Source organism: Lontra canadensis, unplaced genomic scaffold (assembly GCF_010015895.1).
Source record: "Lontra canadensis isolate GAN:19392208 unplaced genomic scaffold, GSC_riverotter_1.0 scaffold11, whole genome shotgun sequence".
NCBI lineage: Eukaryota > Metazoa > Chordata > Mammalia > Carnivora > Mustelidae > Lontra > Lontra canadensis.
In genome coordinates, this window is record NW_022631005.1 from 24,779,824 (window position 1) to 24,804,819 (window position 24,996).

The 24,996-nt window shown below is 37.1% G+C and overlaps 1 protein-coding gene across 4 annotated transcripts in view; it reads right to left on the minus strand.

Annotated features, from left to right (window-relative positions):
* Positions 1-23,471, minus strand: part of RAB3GAP1 (RAB3 GTPase activating protein catalytic subunit 1) — a 113,805-nt gene extending 90,334 nt beyond the window's left edge. For 3 of the 4 annotated variants that reach the window (XM_032856172.1, XM_032856170.1, XM_032856173.1), the window contains exons 1-3: positions 23,394-23,471; positions 23,225-23,280; positions 17,250-17,325 (exon numbers count right to left, since the gene is read on the minus strand). In XM_032856172.1, the coding sequence (XP_032712063.1) occupies positions 17,250-17,325; positions 23,225-23,280; positions 23,394-23,411 (150 nt within the window). In that variant the 5' untranslated portion in view covers positions 23,412-23,471. The remainder of the gene's footprint in view (positions 1-17,249; positions 17,326-23,224; positions 23,281-23,393) is intronic. The other variant, XM_032856171.1, reaches the window with a different exon arrangement.
* Between the last annotated feature and the right edge of the window lie 1,525 nt (positions 23,472-24,996).

The window sequence follows — 24,996 nt, forward strand, 5'->3', positions numbered from 1 at the left end:
GGCACCCTGTTGCATTTCTATATACCAATAATGAAGCAGCAGAAAAAGAAATTAAGAAAACAATCCCATTTTCAAGTGCACCAAAAACAGTAAGACACCTAGGAAGAAACTTAACCAAAGAGGTGAAAGACCATGTACTCTAAAACTATATAAAAAACACTGATGAAAAAAAATGAAGATGATACAAAGAAATGGGAAAACATTCTATGTTCATGGGTCAGAATAATAAATATTGTTAAAATGTCTACACTACCCAAAGCAATCTACTCATTTAATGCAATCCTTATCAAAATACCAACAGCATTCTTCATAGAACTAGAACAAATAATCCTAAAATTTGTATGGAACCACAAAAGACCCCAACTAGCCAAAGCAAACTATCTTTTTTAAAAAAATATTTATTTATTTATCTTAGAGAGAGAGTGTGTACAAGCAAGCAAGGGAGGGGGCAAGGGAGACGATCTCAAGTAGACTCCCCACTGAGTGCAGAGCCCAACATGGAGCTCAACCCCACAACCCTGAGATCATGACCTGAGCCAAAATCAAGAGTCAGAAGCTTAACTGACTGAGCCAACCAGGAGCCCCCGGCCAAAGCAATTTTGAAAAAGAAAAACAAAGCTGGAGACATCACGATTCCAGATTTCATGTTATGTTACAAAGCTGTAATGATCAAAATAGTATGGTACTAGCACAAAAATATACACATAAATCAACATAATTGAATAGAAAACTCAGAAATTAACCCACAACTGTATGGCCAATTAATCTTCAACAAAGCAGGAAAGAACACCCAATAATAAAAGATTTTCTCTTCAACAAATATGTTTGGGAAAAGTAGATAGCAACATGTAGAAGAATGAAACTGGACCACTTTCTTACACCATATACAAAAATAACTTTAAAATGGATTAAAGACCTAAATGTGAGACCTAAAACCATTAAATTCCTAGAAGAGAACACAAGCAGTACTTCTCTGCAACTTGGCCATAGCAACTTTTTTCTAGATATGTCTGCTCAGGCAAGGGAGACAAAAACAAAAACAAAACTACTGGGATTACATCAAAATAAAAAACTTCTGCACAATGAAGGAAACAGTCAACAAAACTAAAAGGCAACAAACTATAGGGAAAAGATATTTGCAAATGACATACCCCATAAAGGGTTAGTATCCAAAATACATAAAGAACAGATACAACTCAACACCCATAACACAAATAACCCAATTAAAACTGGGCAGACATGAACAGTCAATTCTCCAAAAAAAGACATCCAGATGGCCAAAAGACACAAGAAAAGATGCTCAGCATTGCTCATTACCAGAGAAATGCAAATCAAAACCACAGTGAGATACTATCTCACATCTATCAGAATAGCTAATGTCAAAAACACAAGAAAATAATGTTGACGAGGATGTGGAGGAAAAGGATCCCTCTTGCACTGTTGGTGGGAATGCAAACTGGTGCAGCCATTGGGGAAAACAGTATGGAGGTTCCTCAGGAAGTTAAAAACAGATCTACCCTATGATCCAGTCATCAAAGTACTAGGAGTTTACCCAAAAAATACAAAAACACTAATTCATGGGGATACATGCACCCTTATGTTTATATAGCAACATTATTTACAATAACCCTGATATGAAAACAGCTCAAATGCATCCATCAATACCTGAATGAAGAAAAGTAAGTGACGTACTCCTCATTAATGAAACAGACTCTTAATTATAGAGAAGAAACTGATGGTTACCAAAGGAGAGAACCTTGCAGGGATGGCTCAAAGAGGTGATGGGGATTAAGGAGTGCACTTGTGATGAGCATCAGGTGATGTAGGGAATTGTTGAATCACTCTAAGTGTATACCTAAAACTAATTTAACACTGTATGTTAACTAACTGGATTTAAAATAAAACTTCAGAAAAGTTTAAGAAAATGAACTTCACTAAAATAAAAACTTATGCTTATCAAAAGACAAGAAGAAAATGACTGAGGAAGCTATGACTGAAGGAAAGATTCAAAATACATGTATTTGACAAAGGACTCACAACCAGAGTATGAGGATAATTTTAAAAACGAAACAATCGGGGCGCCTGGGTGGCTCAGTGGGTTAAAGCCTCTGCCTTCGGCTCAGGTCATGATCCCAGGGTCCTGGGATCGAGCCCCGCATCGGGCTCTCTGCTCAGCAGGAAGCCTGCTTCCCTTCCTCTCTCTCTGACTGCCTCTCTGCCTACTGTGATCTCTCTCTGTCAAATAAATAAAATAAAATCTTAAAAAAAAAACAAAACAAAACAAACAAACAAAAAAAAAAACAAAACAATCTCAGGGGCACCTGGGTTGCTCAGTGGGTTAAGCCTCTGCCTTCAGCCCGGGTCATGATCTCGGGGTCCTGGGATCCAGCCCAGCATCGGGCTTTCTGCTCAGTGGGGAGCCTGCTTCCCCCTCTCTCTCTGCCTCCCTCTCCGCCTACTTGTGATCTCTCTCTCTGTCAAATAAATAAATAAAATCTTAAAAAAAAAAAACAAAAAACAATCTCATTTAAGAAAAAAAAAGGAGCAAAAGACTAAAACACTTATCAGAAGAAGATATAAATGACCAATGAGGGTGCCTGGGTGGCTTGGGTCAGTTAAGTGTCTGCCTTTGGCTCAGGTCATGATCCCAGAATCCTGGGATCAAGTCCCACATCCAGCTCCCTGCTCAGCAGGGAGTATGCGTCTCCCTCTGCCTCCCCCCTGCTCATGATCCCTCTCTCTCTCTCTCAAATAAATAAGTAAAATATTTTAAAATTTTAAAAAATGACCAATGAACACAGTTAACTATGATGAATTAGTGGATACTACCACATATTAGTAGTCATCATGAAATCCAAATTTAAAAACCACATTGAGATACCACCTCAAACCCAATGGAATGACTAAAAACAGAAATCTGACGATCCCACCTGTCAGAAAGAATGGAATAACAAATCTCATACATTGCTAAAAACATAAAATGGCACGACCAGTTTAGAAAAATACTTTGGCAGTTTCTTTTTTTTTTTTTTTTTCTTAAGATTTTGTTTATTTCTTTGATGGAGAGAGAAAGAGCACACATGGGGGAGCCGAAGGGAGACAGAGACAGGCTCCCAAGCAGGGAGCCTGATGCCAGGGAGTCGACGTGGGGCTTGATCCCAGACCGTGGGATCATAACCTGAGCCAAAGGCAGACACTTAACCAACTGAGGCACCCAGGCACCCCACTTATCATTTTCTTCATACATTTGTTTCTCCACTAGACTGTAAAAAGCAAAGACTATGTTCTATTCTGCTTTACATCCCAGAACTCAATAGTACCTACACATTTAATAATTATCTTAGGAATTACCTTTTTTTAATATTTATGATAACCCCCGTATGTCCCAAAGATGCTAGGAAATATATAATACATTTTAAATAAGTGAAAATATTTAAATATACTTACAAATATGTATGGATGTATTAGAAAAATGTAATATATTTAGATAATATATACATTGTGATCTACTCTATCTGAAAGGTACACTCTCTGACTTGAACTGACATATGTACATCAGATCCTCCTGCTGTGTTTATTTGGAAATTTATTTTCTCATTGCATGGGTTAAACAGATGAGTAAACTCACTGCCTTTCTGTATTAAGAGAGTTTCTCTAACACCTAAACACAAGTCATCTTTAGGATTTACTTGTTACCAAAATCTAATTTCATCTTAAATGGCCTATGATGTAAAATATAATCCTCCATTTAAGAAATATAAATTTAGGGGCGTCTGGGTGGCTCAGTGGGTTAAAGCCTCTTCCTTCGGCTGGGGTCATGGTCCCAGGGTCCTGGGATCAAGCCCCACATCGAGCTCTCTGCTCAGCAGGGAGCCTGCTTCCCCCTCTCTCTCTGCCTGCCTCTCTGCCTACTTGCGATCTGTCAAACAAATAAAATCTTTAAAAAAAAAAAAAAAGAAGAAGAAAAAGAAATATAAATTTAGGGTGCCTGGGTGGCTCAGTGGTTTAAAGTCTCTGCCTTCGGCACAGGTCATGATCCCAGCTGGGGTCCTGGGATGGAGACCGCATCCGGCTCTCTGCTCAGCAGGGAGCCTGCTTCCCTTCCTCTCTCTCCCTGCCTCTCTGCCTACTTGTAATCTCTGTCTGCCAAATAAATAAATAAAATCTTAAAAAAAAAAAAAAAAGGAAACATAAATTTAAAAATTAATTGTTTAGCAAACTAAAAACTGTTTCTTCTACTGCCAAATGCAACACATTATCGAAAGGGAGAAAAATATAGTAAAGCATTAAAAAAAACTGAATTTTTTTACATTTCTTTTTTTGAGGAGGATATAGCTATGGTTCTCAACCTGATTAGACTTTAAAATCACTGAAAAAGCTTAAAAAATGTACTGATAAATAGGTTCCACAACAGACCAATTAAAACAAAATCTCTGAGGTTGTAGCCAAAACACTAGAATTTTTTAAAAGTTCCTCAAGTGATTCCAATGTGCAGCCAGGGTAGACAACCACCTGGTATGGAGCTAAAATTAGTTTTCATCCATGGGAGTAAGAAATCCTTTTGACCACAGACAGTATTAAAATATAAGCATTAAAAAATCATCTGTAGACAACTGAATATCCACATGCAAAAAAAAATGAAACGGGATCCTTTCCTTAACTCAAAATGGATCACAGATCTAAATGTAGGAGCAAAAACTATAGATACCATCAAGAAAGTTAAAAGATAACCCCCAATGATAAATGTTACAACATGAAAAACAGGGGAAGGTATTCGCAAAGTATATAGATAAGGGACTTATAGCCAAAATGTGTAAGTAACTCTTATACTGAATAATAAAAAGACAACCCAATTTAAGAATGGGCAAAGGATCTGAATAGACATTTCCTTAAAGAGATAATACAAATGGTGAATAAGAACATGAAAAAATATTTAATATCAACAGCCACTAGGCAAATGCAAATCAAAATGAGGTATCACTTCACATCCACTAAGATGGCTATAATCAAAAAGGTAACAAGTGTTGATGAGGATGTGGAGAGATCAGGACAAATACATTTTTGATAAAAATGTAAAATGATGGGGCGCCTGGGTGGCTCAGTGGGTTAAGCCTCTGCCTTCAGCTCAGGTCATGATCTCAGGGTCCTGGGATCGAGCCCTACATCGGGCTTTCTGCTCAGCGGGGAGACTGCTTCCCCCTCTCTCTCTGCCTGCCTCTCTGCCTATTTGTGATCTCTCTGTCAAATAAATAAATTAAATCTTTGAAAAAAAAAATGTAAAATGATGTAGCCACTTTGGAAAACAGCCAGGCAGTTCCTCAAAAGGTTAAAGTTACCATATGAACTAACAATTATGCTCAAAAGAAATGAAAATATACATCCATGCAAAAAACATATACATGAAGGGTCAGCTTTACTTGTACTAGCCAAGAATTAGAAGCAATGTAAATGTCAATCAACTGATAAATGTATAAATAAAATATGGTGCATCCTTACAATGAAATAGTACATAGCAATAAAAAGAAATGAAAGACTAATAAATGCTACAATATAGGCCAATCTTGAAAACTTTATGCTAAGCAAAAATGGCTACATATTGTATGATTCCGTTTATACAAAATGTTCAAAACAGACAATTCTACAGAGACAAACAGTAAGTTAGTTATTGCCTCAGGAGAGGAGAGAACAGTAAGTGACTGCTAATAGGTATAGGGTATCTTTTGGGAGTAACGGAACTCTTCTAAAATTGTGGTAATAGTTGTACAGCTCGATCAATATACTAAAAACCATTGAATTATACACCTTAAACTGGTTAACTGTATGGTATATAAATTTTATCTCAATAAAAAATTTAGACGGAGATTTTCCTTTAATCACAACATCTTACATCTATCTACTCTGCCTAAAAACATTCCATAGTTTCAAATCTGAATGCACAAGAATCTTCTTTAAAAATAAAGAGGGAGCACATGGGAGGCTCAGTCGGTTAAACAGCCGGCTCTTAATTTCCACTTAGGTCACAATCTTGGGGGTCCTGTGTTGGAACCCTGCACCTAGCTCCATGCTTGGCGGTGGGGGTGAGGAGGGGGTCTTCCTGGGGATTCTCTCTCCCTCTCCATCCGCCCCTTCCCCTGCTCACACTCACACATGCACAAGATCTCTCTCTCTCTCTCTCTCTCTCAAATAAATAAATCTTTAAAAAATAAAAATAAATAAAAATAAAGATTTTTTAAAATAAAACTCAGTGAACATTTCATCCATTTATGGAATAAAACATACCAAGTGTTTCTCTAGTCACGAGTGACTCAAGTGCTTTTCGAGTAGTTTTCCTAAAACAAAACAAATATGCTAGTATGCTGGCGAAGTAGCATACAAATAAACACCTAGTACAATAGTCACCCCTCACCCGCCGTTTTGCTTTCAAAAGTTTCAGATAACCACAGTAAACGTCGGTCCAGAAGTTGATGATCCTCCTCCTGACATATCGTCAGAAAATCCGTAGTAGACTAACACTGTATCACGGTGCCTATGTCATTCATTTCACTGCATCTCATCATACAGATGTTTTATCATCTCACATCATCACAAGGAGAAAAAAATAGGTGAGTACAGTACAGTAAGACAGACATATTGTTATAATTATGTTTTATTACCAGTTGTTAATCTCTTACTGTGCCTACTTCACAAATTAAAGTTTACCATATGTAAACTTTAAGAGAGAGAGGCAAAAATATCTATAGGATTCAGTACTATCCATGGTTTCAGGCATCCAAGGCATTTTTGTAACATGGATAAGAGAGACTATAGAACTCAATTCCAACAGGTATCTGATGATTCCAAACAATAACTAAAAGACAGCAAAAAATGTGAAAGGACATATTTAATCCAGAAAGTAGAAAGCTGACATTGCATTCTCCATGTATTTTGTAAAAATGAGATTTGTTACATTTGAGGAACTTGTTTCTTATGAAATGGACAGAAGTATGTGACAAGGTTTGCAATAGTAATGAATGTTTCATGGCAAAGTTTCCAGTTCAGTGTATTTATTATACAGTCATGGATACTGGCCGTGACAACTTGAAATTAATAAAAAATTACATCTAATCTCACACAGACACACAAAAACAGTCATCACAGGCAGCCTGGTTGGCCCTCAGCCTGGACTAGGATCATCCCACTAAAAGCAAAGAAGTAGAGAGAGGAATGATATTAATGCTCAATCCGGAAGCTCTTCAACATGGAACTTTGACTTTAGTTCCAGAGGGTTATGAAAAACCCTAACAAAGGAAATTCCGAAACAAAGGGGAACTTGGTATTAGCCCCTCTTGAATCAAAAAAGAGCCACAATTCATCCAGAGAACATTCAACTACCCAAGAACTCTAACATAAGAGATCCTAAGAAACAGGGACACAGCCATCTACAAGTGAATCATAACAAATACAACAGGCTGATCCTCAGGGAAAAGAACTAGCCAGTAGATTTAAGTATGCACAAGACACACTGGTTGGCACAAGTAAGGCAACAAGTACTCTATACGGCCACCTCAGGCACTTGGCTCTAATAAAAGTTTGGGCCTACCTCCACAGCCAGAACTTAAAACTCTTCTGAGTCAGCGTGGCTTGTAATTTAAGCCCAAGCATTTTATCTCTTGATCTGACCTCTTCATCTGTAAAGATGACCTCATTTGTTTATACAGTATTTGTTTGAACAATGGCATAGGCCCTACACCAAACTGAAGTTCAAAATATAATTCATGATGTACATTGAAAATTTTACTTCACACTGAAAGAATGTTGCGCTATAACTCAATGGAAGCAAAAAATCTTTTCAAAATAAACAAAGGAAAGAATTAGGAAATAATATAACTAAAAACATCTGAAAACACCTCTAAACTATCTCAGAAGAAACCCGAGTTTTCTCAGCCAGAATACACTACATAAAACTTCATTTCTCCCCAGGTGGATGCTAAATGTTTAACTTCTGGGAGCTCTGAGGAATCAATGGATCAATTTTATTGTAAAAAAGTGTTAAGTAATTCTATGTATTTATATTCTACTCTGCTTAAGCAACTACCATTTTAAAGCCTCTGGTGCATACTTCTGAGAGAGATGCAGCAGCAAAAGCACCAGCAGCAGCAGCTGCTAACTGAGATGGCACAGCGTCACGTGGGGTTATGGTAAGCAATAGAACTAGATTTCCAACACAAGCAGTATAGAGCCCAGACTCTTTATCACTCAGCTATCTCTTTAAAGATACCTCCTGACAGGGGCACCTGGGTGGCTCAGTGGGTTAAGCCGCTGCCTTCGGCTCAGGTCGTGATCTCAGGTTCCTGGGATCGAGTCCCGCATCGGGCTCTCTGCTCGGCGGGGAGCCTGCTTCCCTCTCTCTCTCTCTCTGCCTGCCTCTCTGTCTGGTTGTAATCTCTGTCTGTTAAATAAATAAATAAATAAATAAATAAATCTTTAAAAAAAGAAAAAAAAAAAAGATACCTCCTGACATTTTCTATTATTAATAAAAAACTTTAATACAACAAAGAACTCCAAAAACTTTCAATTTGAAAGCATAGGAAACATGATAAAATGCTAATTTTTCCTTCTGTATAATATTCAGAAAAGTTACATACACTACGGTTATTATTAAAGGAAAAACAAAAATGGAGGGGAAAAAAGACTATAAACATTATCTTAAATAATCCTATTCCTAAAAACATTATAGGCAGCTCAATGTTGATTTCATTTTAATTTACTGCATTTCTTTTTTTTAAGATTTTATTTATGTATTTCATAGATAAAGAGCTCAAGTAAGCAGAGCGGCAGGCAGAGGGGGAGAGAGAAGCAGGCTCTCTACTGAGCAGGGAGCCCGATATGGGGCTCAACCCCATGACCTTCGAATCATAACCTGAGCAGCCGCTTAACCAACTGAGCCACCTAGGCGCCCCTAATTTTCTGCATTCCTGAAACACTATTCTCATCACCAATCCTCAACTGTCTAATTTCCAAAAACTTTGTCTTTGTAAGTCTCTACTCTAATCCCTAACACATTTAAATGTTCTGAAAGAATGCAAATAAAGGTATCTAAATTGTTTATAATGTTTCTGTCAGTCTCAAGTTTGACATATTGTTTTAACTTAGTTTGGGAAGTTTCTCACAAAGAGAAAATGTGTAATTCAAATTTATTTTACATTTGCTATATGAACTTTAACTACTGAAGTAAGTGTCATTCTAATCTACTAAGTGGGTATGAAAAATGTGAACTCATTTCAGTACTATTATAGTCATTATTCTTCTTTTAATATTCTCAAGTAATGATTCTTCTTCCATACATTTTTAGTGAGGTAGGAGTCAATCACTGACTGAACAGTTCAATTACCAGCTCATGCTATACCCAAACTTAACATCTCACAATAAGTACTTACAATTTTTTGCTGGCTACATAGAATCATAAAATTACAAGGCTAAAAAGGATTTAAAAGATCATTTCTTTCAATCCCCTGCCTTCAAGCAAGATCACACTCATACCACCAAGACTTTTAACCAAGACTTTTAACTATTTTATAAAGCCCAGACACTAAAATTCCAAAATATGCTTTAAAAACTTTTTCTAATACTTCCTCTACCTAAGTTTACATTTACTTAAATCTCTAAAACCAAAAAAGGCAGAGTAAAATAAAAACATCAAGGGTGTTAAAGCCAAGTATGACCTAGGTGTAATCCTGTTTAAACCAACTACAGGCAGAAAGACCCTGAGAAAATTACTACAAGAATTCAAAGTCTTATTTCTTGTCCACAAAATGGGATAATACTTAACCATTAAAATCTGCCTAAGAATTAGGATTAAGTAAATTAATAGACACAATCCCTATTATATTGCATGGCACCCTAACTCATGCTCAAGTAACTGCCATTTCCACCTCTCTTAAAATCATTTCCCAGCACCTCAGAGTCTGTTATGGTAAAGGAGCTTAGTCAGATTAACTATCCTTCAGATAAAAATTATAAAATCTGTACAAAAACAATTCAGTTTTTCAAGGCTCTGAAGAGTGACCAAATGGAAGCAGAAACCAGGGTGTCCATGAAAAAAATAAATTTTATCTGATAAGATTTGTGTGTTTCTATTTTTTGTCTAAAATAGCAGTTCTGGAACTTTTTTGTCTCAGGACTCCTTTGAACTTTACTTTTAAAAATTACTGAGGGGGCGCCTTGGTGGCTCAGCGGGGTAAAGCCTCTGCCTCTGGTTCAGGTCATGATCCCAGGGTCTGGGATGGAGCCCCACATCCAGCCCTGCATTGAGCCCTGCACTGGGCTCTCTGCTCAGCAGGGAGCCTGCTTCCTCCTCTCCCTCTGCCTGCCTCTCTGCCTACTTGTGATCTCTGCCTGTCAAATAAATAAAAATATTTTAAAAAATTTAAAAAATGTTAAAAAAATAATTACTGAGGAACCCATATTAGAAATTAAAAAGGAAAAAATTATCAATTTTTAAATTCATTTAAAAATTATAATGAACTTATTACATGTTAATGTTCTACCAATATTTTCCAGAACAAACAAAAATATGAAAGGGGGGTGGCAATGTTTCACATTTTGTAAATCTCTTTAATATATAATTTAAAAAGACATTTGGATTCTCGTTATCCGTACCTTCATTCAATCTTTGCAATCCATTGTTCTGACTGAAGTATATGAAGAAAACTGGCCTCAAATATATAATGTAGTTAGAAAAGGCAGGGCCTTCTCGACCCATGAAGGGGTCTCTGAGAACAGGAGTCCTCAGGCCCCACACCTTAAGAACTGCTGATCTAAGGGCACTCTATCCTGTGCACAACTCAGAGTTGCAGAATAATGGAGCTTTACTGGATTCAGGCAACAGAGGACAAACTTCAAAAATGACAGGAAAGGTCTAAAGTTAAGACATAAATTCTGGAAGGGAAGAAACCAATGGGGGCAAAAGCCCTGAAATTTGTATATAAACTCTGCCCCAAATTTTTGTTATCTATTACACCAGGCACAAACAGTGGAAACTCCACAGTACAGTGACAAAGAAACTAAAAGAAAAGATTTCAGGGGTGCCTGGGTGGCTCAGTCAGTTAAGCATCCTTCTTGACTCTTGATTTCAGCTCAGGTGTTGATCTCAGGGTCATGGGTTTGGGCCTGAGCCAAGCACTGAGTCCACTTAACAGAAAAAAGAAAAACTTAAGTGCTGTCACCAATGAGAGAGAGGAGGTTTAGCGCAGTCAAATGAACTGCCTGCAAAAAAAATTACTCTTCAGAGGAACACAACAGAATCTACATTTCATTCAAAATTCAAGCATATAATTAAGAAATTACTGGACACCCACATGCACAAGACAAACAAAACAAAACTAAACAGGAAAATGTGACCTATACTCAAAAGAATATAGTCAATAAAAACCAACCCCAAGAAGGCCTAGATATAGCAATTGACTTTAAACTAGCTATAATAAATACGCTCAAGGACTAAACGGAAATATTTTCAAAAAGAATTTAATAGAAATGAGGAACCTCAGAGAATTGGAAATTATGTAAATAAAGAACCAAATTATGTAAAGACCTAAAAAGCACAATAACTAAATTGAGAAATATATCAAATGGGCTTAACAGTAAATCAGAGACAGCAGAAGAAAGAGTAAATGAACTAAAAAATAAACCAAGAGAAATTAAAAGAAAGAGAGGGAAAAAATGAGGACAGCAGAACCTGAGAGACCTATGGAAAAGTATTAAGAGTTCAAATAAAACTTATTTCACAGATAAAGAATAGAGAATGCGGCAGAAAAGTATTTGAAGAAATAATAGCCGAAACGTCCCTAGTTTGGTGAAAAACAAAAATTTATATATCCAATATTAACAAATCTAAGCCAGAAAAATGACAAGTAAATATAGCTAAACCGTAACAGTTAAATGGCTTAAAAAGAAAACTGAAGGAAAAAAGCTTAAAGCCAGCCATTGGAAAAGCACCAAAATAGAAAAAAATATATGAATGACACCTAACCTGTAATCAGAAACTATTGAGAGAAGAAAAAAATAGGACTACACCTTTAAAGAACTGGAATGAATGAACGAATGAATGAATAAATAATAAATAAGTAAACATCAACCCAGAATTCTTCAGCAAAATTATCCTTCAGAAAAAATGCAAAATAAAGGTATCTTCAAATAAACAAAACAGAATTTGCACACAGCCAAGAATACAGCAATTTCTCAAAAAATTTTAAAAATTATCATACAGGGGCGCCTGGGTGGCTCAGTGGGTTAAAGCCTCTGCCTTCGGCTAAGGTCATGATCTCAGAGTCCTGGGATCGAGCCCCACATTGGGCTCTCTTCTCAGCAGGAAGCCTGTTTCCCCCTTTCTCTCCGCCTGCCTCTCTGCCTACTTTTGATCTCTCTCTGTCAAATAAATGAATAAAATCTTAAAAAAAAAAAATAAATAAAAATAAAAATAAAAATTATCATACGACCCATCGATTCCACCTCTGGATATATATCCAAAAGAAATGAAAGTAGAGACGTGAACAGATATTTATACAACCACATTCACAGCAGCAGCATTCATAATATAATTCATAATAGCCAAAAAGTAGGTATGTTATTCATATTATTCATAATAGCCAAAAAGTAGAAACAACCCAAGTGTCCACCAACAGATTAACGAATGGATTAACAAAATGTGGTATACACATACAATGGAATATTATTCTATCATAAGAAAAAAATTCTGACACTTTCTACAACATGGCTGAACTTGAAGACATGCTTAGTGAAACAAGCCAGATACAAAAGGATAAATACTCTATGATCCCACTTATATGCGATACCTAATATACTGAAATCCACAGAAACAGAAATAGAATAGTGGTGGGCACCTGGATGGTTCAGCCGATGACACCTATGAAGAACCTATGACATCCTTAATGTTGAAGCACTGAACATCTCCTCGCTTACAACTGGAAGAAGGCAAGAATGTCTGCTCTCAAGAGCTCTCAAAATGTTACTAAAAGTGCTGGTTAGGGCTGCCTGGCTGGCTCAGTCGGTCTCTTGATCTCAGTGTCATGAATTTAAGCCCACGTTTGGCACAGAGTTTACTTAAAGAAACAAACAAAAAAGACCACCCTGATGACACTGTGCATAACTGTGCATAACTGACAGGGGTCACTAGCTGTTTTAGTGGGGAAAAAAAAAAAAAAAGTCCTGGTTAGTGCAGTAACAGTAAGAAATAAAAAGCACAAAAACTGAAAACGAAGTAAAACTGTCCCTATTTGCAGGGAACATGATTATGAATGTAGAAAATGCAAAGAATTAACAATAAGATCATGATTCTTTACTTTAGCCCAGTCTGAAGATACAAAGTCAACATACAATCTATAAACACAGAGAACAAACTAATGGTTGCCAGAGGGAAGGTGGATGAGGGGATGGGCAAAATGGGTGAAGGGGAGACACAGGTTGCCAGATATGGAATAAAAGGCACAGCATAACGAATACAGTCAATGAAGCTCAAATAGGCTGTATGGTGACAAATAAAAACTACACGTGAGCATAGTATAATGTATAAACTCACTGAATCACTATGGTGTACACCTAAAATGAATATAACACTGTGTGTCAACTATACTCAAATAAAAAGAACTTTGTTAAAGTCAACATACAAAATTCTATTGTATGTCTGTGTTCTAGCAATAAACAAATGAAAAACAATACTAAAAAACAATTCCATTACAACCACATACAACATAAATACTTAGTAATAAATTTAACAAAAGATATGCCAGACTTCCACCAAAAACTTTAAAGCACTGCTAAGAAAAATTAAAGACTTAAACAAATGGAGAGATGTGGAATTTTCATGACTGGAAGCTTCAAGACTGTCTAAATGTCACTTCTCCCCCAAAGTATCCTATAAATTGAACACAAACCCAATCAGTTCCAGCAAAATCATAATCCTTTCTATAGAAACTGAGAACCTCACTCTAAAATTCATAATGGAAACATAAAGGATCTAGAATAGACAAAACAATCTTGGGAAAACAACAAAACCTAAAGACTACATTAACCTCAGGACTTAGTATAAAGCTATTTGTTAATTCTCAACTGAGGGCAACTTTACCTCTCAGAGGACATGTGGCAATGTCTAGATACATTTTTGGTTGTCATCACTGGGGCAGTGTTATTGGCATCTAGTAGTTAGAGGCCAGGGATACTACCAAATAATCTATACTGCATAAGGCAGACCCATAACAATCTGGCCCAAAATTTTAATAATGCCAAGGCTGGGAAACCCTAAACTCCAGTAGTCAAGACAATGTGGTACTGACACAGTATAGTCCAACAGATTTAACAAAACAGAATACAGATTCCAGAAGGTAATCCCCTACATCAACTGCCTGAAAAACGTAACGGAGTAAAGTGTTTTTAACAAAGGGTTCTAGAATAGGATATCCATATATAAACACTGAAACGTGATTGCACACTTCAAACCATATACAAATATTAGTTCAAGATGGATCACAGACCTAAAGGCTGAAATGATAAAGCATGTCGAAGAAAACATAAAAAGAATATATTCACGACTTATAATACTACTATCTGAAAAGACTGAAAAGCAGAATACATAAAAGAACTAAAATACTCCTAAAACTCAAACCAATCTAAAACACGGACAAAAAATTTGAATAGACAGTCCACAAAGACAGACAAACAAATGGCTAATAATAAGTACATTAAAAGTGCCCAATATTAATAACAGAAATACAAAATGAAAACTAGAATGAAAAATACAAATAATTCCACAAACTACATACCCAATTGAATGACCAAAATTTTTAAGACTGAAAACAAGCAACTGGTGAGAAGGCAGAGCCACCCAAACTCTCATGTATGTATTGCTGGTAGGTATATAAAATGGTATAAAAAGCTTTAGCAGTTCCTTAAAGTTAAACATATACCTATCTTATGATCCAGTAATTTCACTCCTAGGTATTTATCTTAGAGAAATAAAAACATATGTCTCCAAAGGGCTCATACAAGAATGTTCTGCTTTATTCATAGCCAGTGTGTCTGTCAACAAGTGAAACAAACTGCAGTATATTCATACAACAGAGTACTACTTTGCAAGAAAAACAGTGATTCTTGCAGGCACAAAGAAGCCAAGCACAAAGAGTATATACTATATGATGCCATATACATGAAATTCAAGATCCAGGCAAAAGTAATCTAGAGTTTAAAAGAAAAAAATGAGAATAGCAGACGCCTGGGGAACATGAGTAAGGAGCACTGGGATTAACTGGAAAGGGTTGCTAGGGACCTTTCTGGGGTGAGAGCAATGTTCAATATCATGAATGAGGAGTGTTGTTACACTGCTATAAACATTTGTCAAAATTAAGCAGTTTTATGCATTACAATATATGTAAATTTTATTTTAAAAAACTATTTTTAAAAAATCTAGTGGGAGGTGGAGAGTTGATAGAGGTACTACTGAAACAAAAAAATAGCAGAACATTGTTGAAACAGAGTGATGGGCACATGGGGATTAATCATACTATACTGTCTACAAATGTTTGACATTTTTCATAAAGGGTTTTGTTTTTTTTTTTAATTCCTCTTAACTCTCCCCCTTCAGTGGAGGAAGAGAATTGGTAATCACTATCCTTCACATCAATTAAAATCTCTTCAGTCACTATCTAAACTTTCTTTTATAATCTCAATAATCCCTGTCCTTTACATTTTCTTTAATCTTATTCATCATAATTAACAGCTCACCTTGCTATCAATCTATTCATGTTTTCCCTGACTTATTTACCACTACCTACAGGGAGAAAAGGATTGGATAGAGTTAACCTTCCTTTAGCCCTTGCCAGGCAGTATGCTATGTACTCTGAATACATTACCCAATTTATATCCTAAAATTGAATTTAGCATCTAAATTTTAATCTTATTTATTTATTACTTCTCTCCCTCATCAGAATTTGTGTTCAGTGGCAACATGGATCTCATCTTGTTCTTTATTTCTTCAGATCTGGCACACAGCAGATATTCAGTAAATATGATAAATAATATCACAGCTCACAAATACTCAGTTTGGCTCTTTTTGGTGTTGCAAATCATTCCCCATTCCAGTTACAGCTACCTTATTTTGCCCTTAATTTTACTATCATATATCAATTGTTGTTATGTACTTGTTTCAAGTGGAATAGAATGATCTATGTTTGCAAACTTACATTTTCTCTTTATTCAAAAATGTAATCATAAAAATATTTTAATAAATCAATTTATATTTCAGCATATCTTTAAATGATTTTTTAATGATGTGACTTCTATATGCAGTGCTACTTTTTCTGCTCATATTCATATGAATAAAGAAGAAAATCCTAATGCTTTGATAATCTCAAATTCTGTTAACATCACCATAAAGCTCAAAAAATCCTCGCAAATATTGAGAGTTCCTTACAGAGGGATAAACTGCAGTTAACAATAGACTTATAATAAAAATGATCAATTTTACTTCAAAAAAATTATCTAACAAAACAAAGCATCTACATAAGCCTAAAATCAAATCATTAGTTCCCCTTAGTGCAAAACAGAAAATAAGTTTGTTCTCAGAGTACATTCTTTAGTAATTATTTGGGGCATGGTTTATCTTAGATTAGAATTAAGTATCTTAATTAAGTATCCAGCAATATCTTAGATTAGAATTAAAGTTCTACCTCACTTTTGAATAATTTCTTCATTCTTAAATATCCTCAAAACTTTCATGAAGTTAAAAAAAAAGGGGGGGGGGAGGGAGACAAATACTATTAGTGGTATTGTAAAGTACAAAACTTGAGTGAAATTGCTGCTAATAACAGCAAGTCAGTCAAGACAAGGATTTTTCCTCATTAGTTAAGCAAAATACTCTACCATGAAGTTGGTAATTGCAACGTTCCTCTGACTAAAAAACTTGTAAAAAGATTTTCTAATATTCTAAGGGGGAAAGCAAGAGAGAAACATCAGAAGAAACAAAATCACTCACAAAGAATGACATTATATACATAAAATTTTATTTAAAAACAGTTCACAAATGTCTTACATATATTTTTTGCCAGATTCAAATCCAAGTTCTTCCAGATGCCACTTTATGTTCATAGATCATATATAACTTTAAAAAAACATTTAATTCAAAGGTACCATAAGCAACAAAGGGCTGAAAAATAGGTTTCAAAGTAAATACTCATTTAGAGACACCAGCAAATAGATCTGACCTTTTCAAGTGGCTTTCCCAAAGAGTTTCCAATCAGTTTCCAGTCATTTAAGACTTCTTCAACTTTGGAAATAAACCTAGGAAGGAATAAAAAACAAAAACAAAAAGGCTTTCTGTACATGTAACAGCGCATTTTTTTTTTTACTATTGTTATAAAATTTCTTTTAAAAAAGTATTTTTTATATTTTAACAATTTTTTTTTTAAGATTTTATTTATTTATTTGATAGAGAGATCACAAGCAGGCAGAGAGGCAGGCAGAGAGAGAGGAGGAAGCAGGCTCCCTGCTGAGCAGAGAGCCCGATGCGGGGCTCGATCCCAGGACTCTGAGATCATGACCTGAGCCGAAGGCAGCGGCTTAACCCACTGAGCCACCCAGGCGCCCCTAAATAAACATTTTTTAAGCAAACTCTACCCTTACCATAGGACTCAAACTCACAACCCCAAATCAAGAGTTCTAGGCTCTATCGACTAAGCCAGTCAGGCACCCCAAACTTTGACTTTTTAAAAATCTACTACTTACCTATCAAAGCATTCTGCTTCTTTAACATATAAATTAAGAATACATCTCTAAAATGAAACAAGATGGGATCGGGAGGGAGACAAACCCTAAAAGGCTCAATCTCACAAAACAAACTGAGGGTTGCTATGGGGAGGCGGGGTATGGAGAGAATGGTTGGGTTATGGACATTGGGAAGGTATGTGAAATGGTGAGTGCTGTGAAGTGTGTAAGCCTGATGATTCACAGACCTGTACTGCTGGGGCAAATAATATGTTAATAAAAATAATAAAAAAAATCAAACATGGGGCGCCTTGATGACTTAGTCGATTAAGCATCTGCCTTTGGCTCAGCATGATCCCAGGGTCCTGGGATGGAGTCCCTCCCTCATCAGGCTCCCAGCTCATCCGGGAGCCTGCTTCTCCCTCTCCCTTTGCTGCTCCCCCTGCTTGTGCTCACTCTCTCTGTGTGTCAATTAAATAAATAAATAAAATCTTTAAAAAAGAAAAAAAGAATACATTTCTCTATTAAAATGAATATAAATTTGGAACAGAAGTAAAAACTGACAGACTAAAAGGATACTATTAAAGATAACTATGAAACCCAGATGCCTGGGTGGCTCAGTCGGTTAAGAGTGTGCCTTCAGCTCAGATCATGATCCCATAGTCCAGGATCCAGTCCTGCGTCAGGCTCCTTGCTCAACAGGGAGCCTACTTCTCTCTCTGCCTGCTGCTCCCCCTGCTTGTGGGCTCGCTCGCGCATTCTCTCTCTCTCTCTCTGACAAATAAAAAAACAAAATCTTAAAAAAAAAAAAAAAGGATAACTATGAAACCAATCATCTTTCCCGACCCTCAAAATAACTAGTCTATTTAAATTAACTTCTCTTTTGAAGATATTTAGAAATTGATTTATCTCCCTCTCGCCCAAAAAGTTAACATTCAGAACCTTTGCTCATTAAAATAAACCATGTTTGAGACACCTGGGTGGCTCTTCAGTCTGTCCTTGGCTCAGGTCATGATCCCAGAGTCCTGGGATCTAAACCTGCATTTGAGTCCCTGCTCCCTTGGAAGCCTGCTTTTCCCTCTCCCTCTGCCTGCCCTTTCCCCTGCTTGTTCTCTCTCTCTCTCTCTCTGTCTCTCTCAAATACATAAAATAAAAAATAAAAATAATATAAAATAAACCGTGTTTTAAGGGACAGCTGGCAAGAAACTATAGGCAGATTTGTCAGCCATAAGGAATAAGGAATAACTGATGGATTTTATTTTTTTTTTTAAGATTTTATTTATTTATTTGACAGAGAGAGATCACAAGTAGATGGAGAGGCAGGCAGAGAGAGAGAGAGAGAGAGAGAGAGAAAGAAGCAGACTCCCTGCCGAGCAGAGAGCCCAATGCGGGACTCGATCCCAGGACCCCGAGATCATGACCTGAGCCGAAGGCAGCGGCTTAACCCACTGAGCCACCCAGGCGCCCTAACTGATGGATTTTAAAACGAATCACTATCTAATCTTTAAATCTACTGATGAAGCATATCTCTGAAAAAGAGAATGAATTGTGATTAATGACATGCTCAATATCAGCAAATTAAAACTGTCAAATCTCAGTAGTACCATTAAAAGACACTTTAAGACTTTTATTATACTAGAAGGTAACTTCTTATATAAGCATGATGCAATTTAATAGCAAAATTGCTCTCCTAAAACACCTACATCATATTGCTACAGTAGCCGAGTTAATTCTAGTTAAAATATATTCACAGGCATCAGATTTTTTCCTGCAGTGACATTATTAGTTAATATTTACGTCTGTTATAAGTCAGTAATGATAGTAATGATAAATCAGAGTTTTTATGATTTAAATGAAACTTCTAATTAATTCCTCTTTAAAATTAAAGGCAGTATTAATAAATATACTAATTCACTTCTGCGTAGTTCAGTCAAAAGGCAATTACTGGTCATGAAATAAGTCAACATGTTTATCAAAAAAAGTAAATAAAAATTTTTAATGTATACAAATGTGAGCAAAAATGTGCATGTGAGGGGCCCCTGGGTAGCAGAGTTGGTTAAACTACAGACCCTTGGTTTCGGCTCAGATTGTGATCTCAGTGTCCTGAGATCAAGCCTTATAATAGGCAGCGGCAAGTCTGTTTAAGACTCTGTCTCCCTCTGCCCCACCCCCACACTCTCTAAAATAAATAAATAAATCTTTTTAAAGATGTGCGTGTGAAATGTTCACTGCATTTATAAAGGTAAAAAACTGGAAGCCACCTAACTGTCCAACTGCAACAAGCAGCTGTAAATTAATGGTATAGCCACTGAATGGATCATGTTTGAAGGCCATTTGAGGAAATAAGAAAATGCTCATTTCATATATGAAAGCTATAGAAGTGTTAATATGTTTTGATACAAAATGTTTACAACACACAGATTAGAAAAAATTTTCTCAAAATATTAATAGTAGCTATCTCCTAGTGGTACAATTATAGGTTTCTTAGATTTTTTTCTTTTTTATTCTACTGGGAGGTATTATAATAAAAATCATTTAAAATAATATTGCTTTCACAGTAAAAGGAACATATCAAAATACTTATTTTATGGTTTCTACTGGTACTAGCTAAAAGAGTAAAATTGAAGTCTACTGAAAATATTGAGATTTGACTAGGAAAATTTAATTAACTATCCCTGAAAAATCTCAAGATTACAGTATAGGATCATTTCCTCTGACTCCTCACTCTATATTAAGTTCCTTTGTTATATACCCTTTTAAGACCAGGTGTCTTTCCCTTCTCAGCTCTCATTTCAACTGTAAGTAGACTCATTTGTATTGTTATTTGATTCATGTGTCTCTTCCACTAGACTGTATGTTAAGAGCAAGAATTGTCTATTTTTATTGACCATACCCCTAGGTCCTGCACTATATTTGACACACACTCAAAAAATATTTCTGCAAAGGACAAAAGATTAAAAAGAGGGGGTTCCATTCAGTCCTCTCAATAAATTGTATGGCTCCTAACATATTAACAAGAACTTTCATTCACATTAAACTCAAGGTTTAAGAGACTCCAAAGTCTTAACATTTTTCCATGAGCTATAAAACACTACTTTAGCTCTAGAAAGAGCATAAATGCCAAAAACCAAATTTCCTACTTTGTGGTAGTTCTCATAACTAGGTTAACAATTATTTCCGTATCAGGAGTAAAGGGCTTAATAATGTACTTCAGGATATTTTAAATATTTAGCTAAGAGGGGAAAAATCATGTTTCCATTCCATACTCTTGTTGCTTCCTCATCCCCACTCTCCAAGATTCAGGTTACATTTTTCTATCTACCTTCAAGACATCAAGTTATTGGGTGCCTGGGTGGCTCAGCGGGTTAAGCCTCTGCCTTCAGCTCAGGTCATGATGGCAGGGTCCTGGGTTCGAGCCCCACATTGGGCTCTCTGCTCAGCAGGGAGCCTACTTCCTCCTCCCCACCCGCCTCCCCCCGCCTCTGCTTGCCTCTCTGCCTACTTGTGATCTGTCAAATAAATAAATAAAAACATTAAAAAAAAAAAAAGACATCAAGTTATTATTTCAAATTCAACAGGTCTAAAACTGCGTTCTTCCCACTTTGACGCTTTATCTTCATTCTTTCAGGCAAGAAATTCCAGTTGCATGTTTCTTTCTACTCTAACATTTCATCAAGTGTATCTATCTAAAACTCTTCTTTGAAATGTCTTACAATCCTCCTTCCTATCCTCTCTTTCTCTCCAGTCTCCAAATCACCGACCTAACTACTGATCAAAGTAAGTCACTTGGCTTCTTTTTACCTAATCTCCTGAAACAACTCTCATCCTATCACTTTGCCACTCTAAAATCAAGGGTCTCTCACTACTGTTATTTGATGGTTTTTCTCTAAGTGTGGTCTCCCAACCAGCAACATCAGCCGCACTTCAGAACCTGCTACGAAATGCACATTTCTCAGTCCACATCAGGCATGATCAGAAACTATGATTCTGATGCACACTAAAGTTTGAGAATCCCTGGTCTTAAAGCAACGAGTCTAGAGATTCCTTTACTCAGCTTTGGAAGCTGTCTGTGATCTGTCCCATTTTATTAATTCTATGTATTTACTTCAATAGATAGCCTTCACTCCAGTAAAGAGAAATTTTCATGAAGTCCCAAAGGCTCATTTTCACCCATCTCTCTGAGCATGTTAATACCTTCTCATGTCTAAGCAATCACTTCCCACTTTCAAGGCCCAGCTCATTTCGTACCTTTTCTATGAAAGTATCTCCCTTCATTGTAATCTACAATATCATCCTTCTTCAAAGTGCTATTTTTATAGTTAATACCAGTTTGCTTAAAACTTAATCATATGCTGTTTTGTTTAACACATGGATCAAAGGTTTTGTTTTATTCTTTTTTTCCATTAGTTTAACTCTGGATACAGAGTTATATCTGCTCAACAAAGCCTTGCCAGTAGGGTTATGTCTTACCGACTTGTCTTTTTTTGGAGGATACCACGAGTCAAATTGTTATGCCAGCAAGGAATTTTTTTTTTTTTTTTAAAGTAGGCTTCACACCCTACTCCAGCATGGAGCCAACACAGGGCTTGAACTCATGACCCCGAGATTAACACCTGAGCTGAGATCAAGAGTTGGCTGCTTAACCAATTTAAATCATCCAGGCGCCCCTCCCCAGTAGGGATCTTTTATAATTTCCCGTCATGTAATGACATAACATGCACAAATTTCCTCTCCCAACCAGAAAGATTATAAAATATTGCAACAAGCTAATTACTGACCTCCATACCCAGAACGGTCTCTGTGACACCGACCAGAAAACTTCTCAATCTAAGCAACCACTCCTTCACAAAGGTGGCTTTCAACTAATTTCAGTGATACAATTTCACTCAGCTGTTGTGAGGTCTGATAGTCACAGGAAGACTGGGCACATTAGACAATGAAATGTAACAACTTGAATCAAAGAATTCCAAAACCATCTGTAGCCTATCTTAAAAGGTTATTCTAAAGGACAGAATGGAGATGGTGGGAGTGTGGCAGATGGACAACTACCAGTACTCTAAATGCCCCCTCCAAAAACGGGTATACCAATGCACACGAAAGGAAAAAAACAACTGCCAAGTTTACTGCTTATGATAAAATGAGTTAAACGGAAATGAAACCAGGAACGGAAGTGGTAGCTACGGAAATTGTTTCTGCTGGTGGAAACTGCCAAGGTCTGAGGGAAGTGGTCTCAGAGTAAACAAAACTTTTTCTGAGAGCCGCGTCCCAAGGGTTTGGCTGACAGGGGCGGGCCGGGGCTTGTCAGACGCGAGACGCGGAAGAGGCTTGCAGCACACTGGGGGAAGGAGAAGACGCAGAGCCGGGGGTTCGCCGGTCTTTTTTCTCAGAAGTTGCAACACATGTGGTCTACGTTGGGGAAGCTGAAGGGGGACGCAGAGGCCCAGGGTACCGATAACCAATGCTACGACTCACTCACCTTTCCCATTCCGAGGCAGTAGTGAAGTCAGTGATCTCAAATACCTCGGACTCGGGCTAAAGGTAAAGGAAAGGGAGAAAAAAAAAAAAGAGAGAGAGATTGAACGCCCGGGAGCTGACACGGAGGAACGAACTTACAGACAGGGATAGGTGGGGAGGATTCAACTCACCTCACTGTCGGCCGCCATCTTGAGGAGCGCCGGGAAAGGCGCTAAGGCTGCCGGGAAGAAGAGCAGGAGGACGAGGAAAGGAGGATAAGGAGGGAGGGGAGCGAACGGGGGCGGGGCCTCAGGGCAGACCCGCCCCCGGAGGCACCTCCCCCTAGTAGTGAGTCCTCCCTGGAAAAGTCCTCAAAGGCTGAAATCATTGATTTAAAACAAACAAAACAGAAAAGCTTTGAATTTGAAGTTTTCCTTTAGATTAATGAATTCTGGAAGATAACAGAAGGGAGCAGGTAAGACAAGGCCCTAGATTACTGTGGATAAAGTGGTATTAAAAAAACCAAAACCACATTGAATTTGTTTTCATTCAACCTCTATTTATTGATTGCAAGGCACAAAGCTAGATGCCGTAATACCCACCCTCGCCTCCCCCAGCCCCGCCTCAAACAATTTACACAGTTTGGTTAAGTCATGAAATAAAATCATTTTGCCAGTTCTCTGGTTTCTCGGGAAAGCAACATACTGTTCAATGAATACTTCACTTTTTTTTTTTAAGATTTTATTTATTTATTTGACAGAGAGATCACAAGTAGACAGGGAGGCAGGTGGAGAGAGAGGAGGGAGCAGGCTCCAGAGAGCCTGACGCGGGACTCGATCCCAGGGCCCTGAGATCATGACCCCAGCCGAAGGCAGCGGCTTAACCCACTGAGCCACCCAGGCGCCCGAATACTTCACTTTTTAAGCCACTGAGGAACAGAAGGAGTAGCCCCTAGCAATTAATAATTATATCTCACTCATGCTCAAGTGTACATCATGAAATGATACCATGTCCAGGATTTGCATGAAAATAATGGGAGGGAGAATGGTATAAGAGGTAGGGCTAGGAATAAAACCAGATTAGCTATGTGCAGGTAATAGTTTAAGCTAGTGATGGGTACATGGGTGTTTATACCGTTCTCTCTACTTCTGTTAGGTCTGAAATTTTTCATAATTAAAAGTGGAAAAATTAAATCTCATTTAATGAGTTTTGCAATGCACAAGGAAGAATTTTGTGGTAAAGAACTAAGAAATTCAGTGATGAAAAAAATATTAACTTTGTGGCTCAGTTGGTTAAGTGTCCAGCTCTTGGTTTTGGTGCAGGTCATGATCTCAAGGTCTTGAGATTGAGCCCTGCTAGGGGTTCTGCACTCAAGCATGGAGTCCGCTGGAGATTCTTTCTCTCTCCCTCTCCTTTCCCCATTGCTCCTCCCTCCACCCCACCCCTGTGTTTTCGCTCTCACTCTAGCTCTCTCTCTAGTAAATCAGTAAATAAAATCTTTTTTTTAATTTAATCTTAAAAGGTTAAAGATATCAAAAATAGAGTGATATAGATAGGGCAGATGAGGAAACTAAGATCAGAAGAATTATGACAACCGATAGTTATTGCTAGTGCCAAACCTTGAACCCCTGTCTTCTGACGTTCCTTCTAGTATCTATCTACTATACCAGTGGGGGATTGTGAGTTACTACTAAAGCAGTCTTTCCCAAGAGGTCTCAACTTGCATACTCCATTCATTTACAAGCATTTAACTATAAGTCAATCACTGCTAGGGTATTAAGATGTATTATGGAT